This window comes from Rhodnius prolixus, unplaced genomic scaffold (assembly GCF_049639745.1).
Source record: "Rhodnius prolixus isolate KJV_2025 unplaced genomic scaffold, Rpr scaffold_2, whole genome shotgun sequence".
Classification (NCBI taxonomy): Eukaryota; Metazoa; Arthropoda; class Insecta; order Hemiptera; family Reduviidae; genus Rhodnius; species Rhodnius prolixus.
This window is the reverse complement of record NW_027411592.1, coordinates 48,165,127-48,176,930: the sequence shown is the minus strand read 5'-3', so window position 1 is coordinate 48,176,930 and position 11,804 is coordinate 48,165,127. Positions and strand designations below refer to the sequence as shown.

Below are 11,804 nucleotides of genomic sequence, written 5' to 3'. Positions count from 1 at the left end.
GTTGTTTGCAAACGAAATTTATTCCTAGATTTTAATTATTTTATTTATAGATTTATTTATATTAGAAAGTATTTTCTGTGCATCATTTATTCTATATTGATTGAAACTCATGTTTTAAACCATTCTTAATGCAGTTCTTAGTAAAAAATATCAATGAAATTATTATTCAAAACGTTAAATAGCAGGCTGTATTAGTTTACAATTTAAATTATGTATTATTTATTTATTTATGCCTATTGATGAATAACCTTAGATTTATGAGATGCAATTGAAAACAGCAATATGTAGTAGGGTTGAGATAGTTGCTTTTAAGCCACTATGAAATACAACTGTTTATATTAAAAATAATAATATTGTAACTGTTGAAATTATCTCATCTCTAAATTGACTTAGAGAATATAATTTAAAATTCAGAGAGTACACTGTGACAGTGACTGTCAGGAAATCAGTTGTACTTTCGTCGTTATGTATGCCAAAATTGCACAAGTCCCTCAACGGCCTGAAGCTGGGAAGAAACGTGTCCAACTTGGTCTCAAACGTGCAGTGAGCTCACAGTTAGGTAATCATAATCATACATTCTAAAAAGATATTAATTAAATTAAAATTATTAATCTAGTAATATTTTTTATTTTCCACATATATTGCTAATGAAGTAACTATCATAGTTCGGACAGACTATATTGTAAATACCGCAGTGGTCATAAGAATTATTAGTTTCGGTTTAAGCACACATTCTGTGCACACAACACATTTTGTTGATGGTTCTAAACGTGGTTTTGTGGACTAGTTTCTTAAAAGGTAAATAATTTGTGTATCTGATTGCCGAAGTTAGTAAAAGTGACAAATATGGGTATTGATCTTGTTTAGGCAATTGTAGTTTGTACTCGTATTTTATTAATAATGTTGGTAAGAAACCGTTATTTTTTGAATTGGGACTTCAGAGAGTGCTCTCAAGTTTGGTGCTGTTGGATTCATGAATACGTATTTTTGTGCTTCACTGTCAGGTATGATACAGTTTCACATGAAATGTAGGGTCCTCTTTACACGACCGTAAGATGTGAGGTGATTCGCATCCATTCTTTTTCCGATGATAAACTAAACAAGAAAAAACTATCTTATGTATCTCCATCTGTGGAACTGTTCTTCAGGTAGTCTTATTTATTATTTAATATATACAAAGTAATAAAACATTAACTAAAACGTTTGTTCTTATAATTTAAATCTTTCTCTTTGATTAAAGAAAAGTTTTAATTTTTGTTTAAAGAAGGTTTTAAGTTGATTGAAAAATGAAACATCAAACGTGTATGTCACTTGTGTATCATTTTTCTATCACCCAGAACTATTTTTAATCGAGCTAATTTTGTAATTCATTTTCATAAAAATAATTAAAAAATGAGAATATTAGTGGATAATGTGCTTTGTATTTATTAAGCAAATATATTTATTTAGAAAAAATTAATCAAGTCTTTGTTTTTTCTTACTCTGATAATTCTATTTTTTAAGCTCTAATTCTTTCTTAAAACAATATCCTTGCATTTTTTATTTTTATTTCATTTATCCAGAAGGAAGAGAGAATAATGCCAATTTCAATAATTTTATTTTATTTTTGCCGAGCTTTTAACCTAGGGAGCAGGTCATCTTCAGGGACATATTGTACGATAAAATATTGTCGAAAGCTGGACAAAAATAAAAATATAATGAATGAAATTGGATTAATCATTATTTCTTCTTTCTGGATTAATGAATCAGTATCCAAAAACAATTAACAATATTATAATTTATGTTAATACAATTGTTTGTTATGTGCTATATAATATGAATTTAAAAAAAAGTAAATACAAATAATAACATTTTGCATATTAATGAATTTCAGGGATATGAATAAAATTCCAAATTAAAAAGGCAACAAAAACTGAGGTTAAGAGAGCTCTATCGGCGAAGTTGATAACTAATTAGCAGTAAGTAGTTCACAGTTCTTCCGCTAGATCGCACAGGTATGCAGAATTTGTTCTTAGTTATGTTAGCTACTTTAACCAACTTTGACAGTGCTTCAATTGAGAATTGAATTACAGATATGGTGAAAATAATTGTAATAATGTAATAGTGATTATTATTTAAAAGAAAAACTTTTTGTTATAAATCGTACCAGTTGCATTCCAATTTTTTTTTCTGATTTAGAATTACAAAAATAAGGGCTTACGATCGTTGCCCTTATCTAAAATATAATAATTTTTATATTTAATTTTCAAAATAATTATCTCAAAATTAATAATTTGGTAATTCTTAAAATTCCTAATTATCCTACAATTGTACAATTCCTAGTTGTTAATCATTAAATATTATTGGTTCAATCAGTCTAGAAACAAAAACTACAACTCGTCTTTTAGCCAACGTTTCGACAAATAAATATGTTGCTTTCTTCAGTGCGCGGCTATGAGGGTTGGTTGAGTTACAGTTTTCTGTAAGCTAATCATGGCATATTATTTAATATTTTTTATTTAAAAATATATTAACTTGGCATTCTTAGATCTTCGTTAAATTGGCTATTCAGTTATTTACTCCTCCAATATCAAGCCTTTAAACTCAAAAATACTTTCTCCCAGTGACCCCTCGCTTCTTACGTGTTCCTTAGGGGTACATCAAGGTCGTTTCTTTCACAAACTCTTAATAAATAATATATATTCATGTTTTCAGTCTGGTGAATTGACTTCTTATCTCTTCATAAAATCTTAAAATTCTTTTAAAATCTTAAAAATTACTTCTTGATGTACCCTTGATCATCTCAATCCAATCGTACAAAATTTTCAGATGCTCCCAGTTATGAGTTGTTCAACATAACTATTGAAGGAATGAAGTAAATTTTAGGCGCTATTTTGAAAACAATTTTCTCCTGAAACTTGGGATAAAGTGAAGTTTGGATTTTGACTATTACTTATTTTGAATATTCGTTGTTTTGTGATAAGCCACACCCATTTCTGATTCAAAACATCAGTATATGGTAAACATATCTAAAGGGAGATAAAAATTTACCCACATTTATCATAGATAAAGGAAATAAATTAAACTTTATTTTCTATTCATTTATTCATTATTCATATTTACTATTAATATTTTAATAAAAATCAAAAGTTACAAAAATAATTTAATACTAATTTGAGCGTATTTACATGAAAATAAAAAGTAAAAACAAATCAAAAATGAAAGTAAAAAGGTAACATTTAAGTGTGATGACTAAATTGTAGAAATAATGTAATCTTAAAAAAAAAATTAATAATAATAACAATAACGATAGTAATAAAACAATAAAAGAGAAAAGGAAAAATAGGTTCCGATTTGCACAATCAGTAAAGTTTACTAAATTTTTAATTCAAAATTTTCCTCTTATATGATAGGTATCATTCATAATAATTTATTAGATAAAATTTTTCTTATTAACCTTTATTCCACTAGTATCAAACAGCTAAATGAGTTTACTTAAATTAAAAATAATTCAATCTATTCTGCTACATTTACATATTTATATCTAATTACATATATCTATTTATTTGTACATTACTCTCATTGCTCGCCTTACACAGCTGTCTATAATTACTTGAGAAAGTATCTGTTTTTAGCTCAAGAAATGTCAGAAAAAAATTCGACTCATAAAAATAAAATTAAAGCCTAACAGAGAAATATCTATAATGCAGGATTATTTTTAGTCTTTCACATGCAAAGCATTCAAAAATATGGAAAATTTTATGTTAATGCAGAAATTACATATTTTAGGTTGCCAGGAATTCCCCTGGATCCAGGGGAATAACCTCGTGATGTTTGACAACTGTCTATTACTTTGCCCCCCCAAAAAAATTTATGGTATTTGTAATTATTTTCAAGCTACAGCGATTTCCTAGTCATTCAAGTAAACATCATCCTTGATTAAACCAAAAACCCGACCTGCCTCAATTAAGAAATCAATAATCGAAAACCCCACAATAGAGAAGCTTACCACAGGACTGAACACGATTCAAATTAATGTGCAAACCTACTTAGAATACCCAGAAATAATTCATCGTATAACCATAATGGAGAAATTGCAGCATGCACCTCCAGATCGAGAGCAATTTTGCTGTAGAGGAATAAGCATTCAAGCTACTGCATGCCCAGTGTAACCTTCAATTAGTCAGAAATGATTTCATGTTTATATTGATGGCTTATTCCAAGTTGCTAGTGTAAATGGGGTGTCAGTCTGTTCGAAAGCTATCCAGCTGACGACTGGTTGGGTAAGGTGACCTCATACTTTGATGGGCTTGAAACGGTAAATGTTTTTGATCTTCGCGCGACGCTGATTATGCAGGAAGCTTAGAAGGTTGAAACGTGACCATGCTGAAGTAGCTAAATAAGCAGCTTGCTCGGCCGGTAAGACATTATCTTTCAATGGATTACAAGTTAATATATTAGTTAATACTAGGGCATGTTGATGCAGGTTGGTTAACAAAAAAAAGGGCAGAGATGGTTGTTCAATGAAAACCTGCAAAAGGTCAGCTGCTTTAAAGTGCCAAATACAAGTGCTGAACATTCACAGATCTAGTGCGGTTTAAAATCTATGGCAGACACTTGTTCATCCAAGAAGACACATTCCCTCTGTTTACTGAGAAGAGTCCGATTGACTTGCTTTCGCATGCTAATTAAGCGCGACTATTTACAGGCTCACCTCCATCGAAGTAGTAAAGGACCCATCCTGCAGCTATGACATCGCAGCTTGTCTTCGCTTAGCGGACTTGAGAAAAAATGTAATTAATATTGGAATAATGGCGAGGTCAGTAATGTTTTGGGAAGCATGATGTCGTAAGGCTGAATAGTCGCGACAAATGATGGCTTACATTAGACAAAATAAAAGAATATTCCGATGATTACAAACGGTATTGAGTTCATTTGAACTACAACTTAATAATTCATCAATTAGATTTTGTTTGCTGAAAAACAACTTTTTGTGGCAGTAGTAATAAAAATTCATAATTATCAGAATCATACACTAATTTTCTATAATTTAAACGACTTTAAGCACAGTTGCCAACGAACATACAATATTACTTAATTAACCTATTCGATATCAACTGTTAATCCTCAGTCCTTTTAATTTTTACTATTTAAATAACAAAAATGAATTTATTTAACGGTTGAAATTTTTTGTCTTTGGAATGTCAAATGCAACAACAACTCGTCAGAAGGGGGAAAAAAATTGTTTGTAAAATGTAATATAAAGGGAAAAATAACTTAAAAGCACAATTAAAAATTTATAATTTTCAGAAAATTGTAGGATTATGGCACATAATTATTTTGTATATTTAGTATTGTATTTTTTGGGAAAATAAATAAGAAAAGCTCGCAATTTAAGGACTATTGGCACCACTACATTAATCGAATAATTTACAAATAATTTAAACACGGAAAACTTTAAAAATACATTGCAAAGGAAGCTAGCACTTAATTTTTAGAAATGTTTTACTCACACGATTCATCCGTTAAATATAAACACATATAAAGAAAACTTAATTTTCTATCTGCAACAAAAAAGATCTAAGTCGGGAACGAAAAATAGAAATTATATACAAAAATAAAACGTAAAGAAAAATATCACATCTTTTGAAGGGACTGGTTCACTTCAGCACCACTTCCAAATTAACCTATCTGATTTGGCATGCTTTATGTTTCTACAAATGAACTGTTACGTTTCATAATATTCATGTCTTAGATTTAACTTGTGCATCTCTACGAGGCCAGTATGAGTTATCAGAAAGGTCCAATCCTTCTGGAAGTTGGACAACATAAGGATTGCCATTTCTTGGTAAGCTCATCGTATTGTATCTTGCTTCAGATTTAATTGAATGTGTATAGTCTCGAGTTCCACGACGTTTGAGAGTGAAATCTCTTTCTCCAGTCACTGAATTATGTTCTCGCCACTGCACCCATCCATGGCGATATATTGGATCTACTGGACCCCAATTGCGAGTCGGTTTGAGGCTGCTTAAAAGCTTCTGTAATTAAAAAAGAAAAGCGTTATTGATTTCAACTACTAATTTCATACAATAAACATTTACGGGACATATACTCAAATAATGCTTTTTAATTTTAATGCAGTAAAGTTTTTTTCCACAACATTCTGTTGCGGTTCTGTAGTTGCAAATGTTGCACAAATTTTAAATCACGCATGTTAAAAGCTATTACCATTACTCTTCCACTTGTCAAAGAATCATAGGTCTCAATTCTACCCTCGTCTTAAACAGAAAGAAGACGTACGGATAGAAGACTTCACACATATAATATAATCTTTTCTATTCACAGCTTTATCAATAAGTAAAATTCTTAAATCATGCAACTTTTTTTTGTCATGTTTCAAGTGACTTGAAATTAACCGTTTTGTAATCCAACTGTGAATAGACTCCTTGGAAGCTGCACAATGCAATCTTTAGAGAACACATATCCAGCAGTAGAGTGAACCTCATCATTACAATCTCAGTGCTTAAAAACATTATAAATCAGAACACATTGTGATATGTTGTGTAGCAGAAAAGTGAATCACATACCTGTCCAATATTGTAATCTACTTGCGAACATATCTGCCATAAAGCCACAAATATAATAACTACCCAAAGAAACGAATACAGTATCCAACCAGACATGTAAACCCATTTGTCGTCTTCATTGTTATTTTCCCCATTCAACGGAAGTAAAAATAATGAAGTAACTTCTACACCCTAAAACAACCAAATTGTGTAAGACACAAAATAAATTAATAAATGAGTTAAAACATTTAAATATTAATTGTACATAGAAATAAATACTTACAACCAAGAAAATAGGAGTTATAAACCAAATGACCTTCCAAAATCTGGATAATTTGTATCCAAGCACAAATTCAAAATCATTACACAAAGAATTAATACCATATATCCATAAAAATCCAACAAGCTCCAAAGCGGTGGACATTGCTACCATATGCCCAATCACATAATGGTCTAACATATGAAGAAATTTCAACTTTTCCTGGAATTTAATAAAATTGAAAGATTATGCATACAATTGGGCCAACGAATTCTTATGCAAAACTACAAACTAAAATTGATTTTATTTTGTTGATTACACTAGAACGTACAATTGGTACGATTTGAGTAAAAAAAAGTTAAATAGCTTCCCCAAGATCAAGGATAAGTAATTGCCTAAATTTTTTTTAGATGGGCCCAAGAAGCTAGCTACCAAATTAGATCTTACTCAAGATCGTACCGAAACACAAAAACTACAATCAATAATTTGCACCGAAAATGTTTAGGAAAAAATTATTATTATTTTTTAAAATGAAATGTTTCTGAATGTATTTTAATTAAATAATTTATCGGCAAGTCTTTTCTAGGGAGGCATACATTTGAAAACAGTGAATATATTTATTTTTTATTTTATTAAATATTAAAAATTGGTGTCACCTTTTACTTTTTTGGTGCCACGATAGTCGAGAGGTTAGATGCGAAGACCGCAAATCGAAGGAAATAGTGGTTTTAAATTAAGATCCCCGTTACTGACGTTAGTTTAATTTTGAAGTTAATGTGAAAAATTTATAAAAAAAGTGTTAGCATATCACCACTGTTTACAACCCAGTTTGATAGCTGGAAGTTAAGGCTACCTACAAAAATAGCCTATACTTTAATTTTTTGAACTTTTATATTACATAATCCATTTTTGAACTCGCCAGAATTATAAGTATTATCTGCCCGAACAGAACACTTTAAGATGACAATTCAAAACCTGATACAGGAGTTTGTTCAGTTTTATGAAATAGGATAAATGTGAGGTTGGTTAAAAATAGATAGAAACTTGAGGGTGGAAAATGTAAACTTTGATTTGCAAAATAATTGTTATTTATTTCAAAGGATTTAAGATTGGTTTTTAGTAACACATGAGGTGACATTCGCTCTCATGGAACCTCAAAATGGAATTTTTCAGTTGAAATCTAAAAATCGAAAATATGCAGATTCAAAACTCCTTAAATAAAAAGGTGGGTATTAATCTAAATAAATGAGGTTTATTCTCTGAAACCTTATTAAAAAAGAGGAATCTAAAAGTCAGGCTTCATTGGTGTGTTAAAAAAATGGAGAAAAATATCACCTTTTCATGACCATTAGACTCTGTCTTAATAGTTCTTAATAATCAAAAAATTCTATAAAATTTAAAATCGTAATATTAGATGATTACTTACAGGTAACATGATAGCTATTCCAGAAATAAAGCCAATAGCACAAACAGCGGTCGTTATAAGCCAAGATCTCCACTTATTTTTTGTTTCTACTACAATAGATACTGCAATAGTGTACACTAATGCTACCTATTTAAAAATAAATAAATGAAATAAATTGTATTATTCTTTTTACTTTGTGTATGCACATTTAATGATTTGTCTTACCATGCTTGTAAATCCAGAAAGCAACAATACGAGAAATGCAACGGATGCCCATATTTGTGCGTTATCACCAAAACAACATGAAGCTGTATCATATACAAGATTCAAAACAAATAATAAAGACACGTCTGGCCAATAATTTTGTATATTTAGTTTTCCAATCCATAAATAAACAAGAATTACCATTCCGGTGCCCACTATAACGTTACATATTATGTATAAAAAGGCAGTCCTAAAACACAAATGTAATATTGTTATATAATAGTATTGCAGTCATTATAAATAAATATATTCCAATGAAAATAAGGAAATAACTAACCAAAATGCATTGCTCTTTGAATAAATATTTCCCGAACAAGTAGTTATATTTCCAAAACCGATGTGAGTGGAGAAGAAGAATTGGACTACAGCATAGTACCAGGTCTGAAAAATAAGTTAGAAATTAGGCGATGAATTTAGTAATTACAGATATGATATAATAATATTCATAAAACCTTACATCAAATTTAAGAAGTGGTTCAACAGAAAATGTAAATAAATTATAAATCCCTTTCGTATCAGTTCTTAGTTGTTCGGATAACAATGCAATTATGCCGCCAATCAAAGGTAAAGTTAAAAAAAAGGCCGATATTCTGTATGATTTCACTCCTCTGGATACACTGTAACATAAATTGTTAAAAGTAAATAAACTTTTGCAATTAAATTATCGACATGATACGATGAATTATTGAAATATAAAAAATTACCTCAACATTATAAACGCCCAAAGCAGAAATAAAAGAGTGACATTTACACCAAACCACATGGGATCTTTATCTGGAGGCTTTAAAAACGTTTTCCTAAAAACATAATTTTGGTTTTATATAAAGTTTCTGGAAAGGACGTACAATACTTCAAATTATTGTTTATTTACATAAATATATGTTAAACAGAAGTAAATTTAGGCGCATACAGAGAGGTTTAGAGGTTAACATACCAAAAAAAAAGAACGTTTTCCGATATTATGTTAAACAAAATTTAATTTTAATGGACCATATAAACTAGTAAGAAAATTTCAGCTGTGAGAAAAATAAATGGTTTAACTCTTTTTTTAACATTTGTATGAAACATAAATCGTTTGGTATCTGTATTCTAAACATATTTCATTTCTAAAAATTAGTATAAGTTCAGATTAGGCTAGATTCGTGGGACAGTAAGCGTATTCGACCGCCACCCAAGGAACTGTTGCCGGCATTCTCTAGTTAGAGCATACCTCTATTTTTATTAGACTTAGAGTCGAGAAGGATTTCGAGAAGTGCAAAGCTTGACATATTTACTTCTGTGCTTCTTTCCAAATGTTCCAATTCTTGCACAAATTAACTGGGAAGAAATTCTCAGTACTTGTAGTGACTAAAACTATAAACACTTTGTTTGGCAACATGATTCTTCCTACTATAAAAAATAGGAATGGAAAAGTTAAATTTTTACGACGATTCATCACACCAATGTTCTGCGAATTACATTACTCTTACTTTTAATCCTCTTTATGTTCTATTAATTATGACTGCTTTAATTTACATTTAACGAACTTAGTACCTTATAATAGAATAGTAAAGGAATTTTCTTTTACATTTATCTCTTACGAGGGGGTACCCAAAAATAACCGGAATTGCGTTGCCGCGCATGGAGCTTATGTAGTACGCATTTCTGCCGCTAGACGTGTATAGCGCAATTCCTTGCCAGTTCAGTCCTGCCTGTGTTGTCTGCCTGGCTTGTTCTGTTCATCTGCAGTGATTGTTTTTACCAGCGCTGTTTTGTTCTTTTTTCGTTTTTTATGATGGCAAGTTTAAGTGAACAACGTGCAGCTCTGAAATTTTGTTTTCTACTCGGCAAAAATGCTGCTGAAAGTGTTTTAATGTTGAAAACAGCTTACAAAGATGACGCTATGGGAAAAACTCAAGTATACGAGTGGTTTACTCGGTTTAAAAATGGCGACATGTCGATTGATGACAAATCTCGTTCTGGACGCCCATCAACTGCCCGAATCGACGAAAATGTTGAAAAAATTCGAGAGCTGGTGTTCACAGACCGTCGACAGACAATTGATCAACTGTCAGAGAGTAGTGGGTTATCTTGGATTTGGGGATGAAAAGGGTTGCTGCCAAGTTTGTTCCTCGAGTTCTGACTGACAATCAAAAAGAACATCGAGTTGAAACATGTCGTGCTTTGAAACAACAGCTTGAAACTGATCCAGACTTTCTGTCAAAGGTCATTACTGGTGATGAGTCATGGTGCTATGGTTATGACCCAGAAACAAAGCAACAGTCGAGCCAATGGAAGACGTCATCTTCACCCCGACCAAAAAAATGTCGTCAAGTCAAACATCAAAACAATGCTGATTTGCTTTTTTGATGCCAAAGGCGTAGTCCATTCAGAGTTTGTCCCCCCAGGTCAGACCGTCAATCAAACCTTGTATTTGGAAGTTTTGAAAAGATTGCGCAATAGTGTTCGCCAAAAAAGACCCGATTTGTGGCAAACAGGAGACTGGTTCTTCCACCACGACAATGCACCTGCACACACAGCCATCTCTGTTACACAGTTTTTGGCTAAAAATGGCATGGTTCCGCTGCCCCACGCACCTTACTCGCCTGACCTGGCTCCGTGTGACTTTTTCTTATTTCCACGCATGAAAAAGGGCATGAAAGGTCACCGATTTGTCAACATTGAAGAGGTCAAGAAAAAAACGAAGAAGGAGCTGTCAGCCATTTCTAAAGATGACTACAAAAAATGTTTCGAACAGTGGAAGCACCGGTGGGACAAATGTATTAGTTGTAATGGAGAGTATTTTGAAGGGGATAAGGTTGTTCTGTAAAAAATTTGTAAATAAATAGCTTTTAAAAAATAATTCCGGTTTTTTTTGGGTACCCCCTCGTACAATAGAATCTTAGATTTAACCGACTTGACACAACATTAAGAATATACGAGACTACGCCTCTCATACTTTTCTCTTTAAAATTTATTCTCATGTTCAGCTTAGGTTTTTACACAGCTTCTAAAATTTAGAGTGAAATTCAAGCTTTCTTAATATAAAAGAACATTTAAAAGATACTCTTATCGGAGTATAGACAAATGGTTTTCATAAAAAATTAAATATTTGAACATTCTTCATGCAAAATGTTCGAACATAGTTAATTTTCCCATGCGTTATTTGTGTTTTGTTTTTATGTTTCATATCATTGTAATATTTTTCGAATTAATAAACATTTTATTATTATCACTAGTATTATTAGTATTATTATTAATTAATTTTCTTTCTGAAATGAAAACATTTTGTGGGTATACTTACTCCAAGCAAGATTCTTGTTTAGTCACGGCCAATTCAGTTTGTGTGTCC

The 11,804-nt window shown here is 31.2% G+C and overlaps 1 protein-coding gene across 5 annotated transcripts in view; it reads right to left on the bottom strand.

Moving 5' to 3' along the window:
• Nucleotides 1-3,303: 3,303 nt before the first annotated feature.
• The window catches only part of LOC141449818 (sodium-dependent nutrient amino acid transporter 1-like), a 115,455-nt gene continuing 106,954 nt past the window's right edge, over nt 3,304-11,804 (bottom strand). For all 5 annotated transcript variants that reach the window (XM_074119624.1, XM_074119627.1, XM_074119628.1 and 2 more), the window contains 9 exons: nt 11,757-11,803; nt 9,178-9,270; nt 8,931-9,090; nt 8,751-8,854; nt 8,435-8,663; nt 8,231-8,356; nt 6,829-7,026; nt 6,567-6,737; nt 3,304-6,017 (listed from right to left, as the gene is read on the bottom strand). In XM_074119624.1, coding sequence (XP_073975725.1) covers nt 5,724-6,017; nt 6,567-6,737; nt 6,829-7,026; nt 8,231-8,356; nt 8,435-8,663; nt 8,751-8,854; nt 8,931-9,090; nt 9,178-9,270; nt 11,757-11,803 — 1,422 coding nt within the window. In that variant the 3' untranslated portion in view covers nt 3,304-5,723. The remainder of the gene's footprint in view (nt 6,018-6,566; nt 6,738-6,828; nt 7,027-8,230; nt 8,357-8,434; nt 8,664-8,750; nt 8,855-8,930; nt 9,091-9,177; nt 9,271-11,756; nt 11,804) is intronic.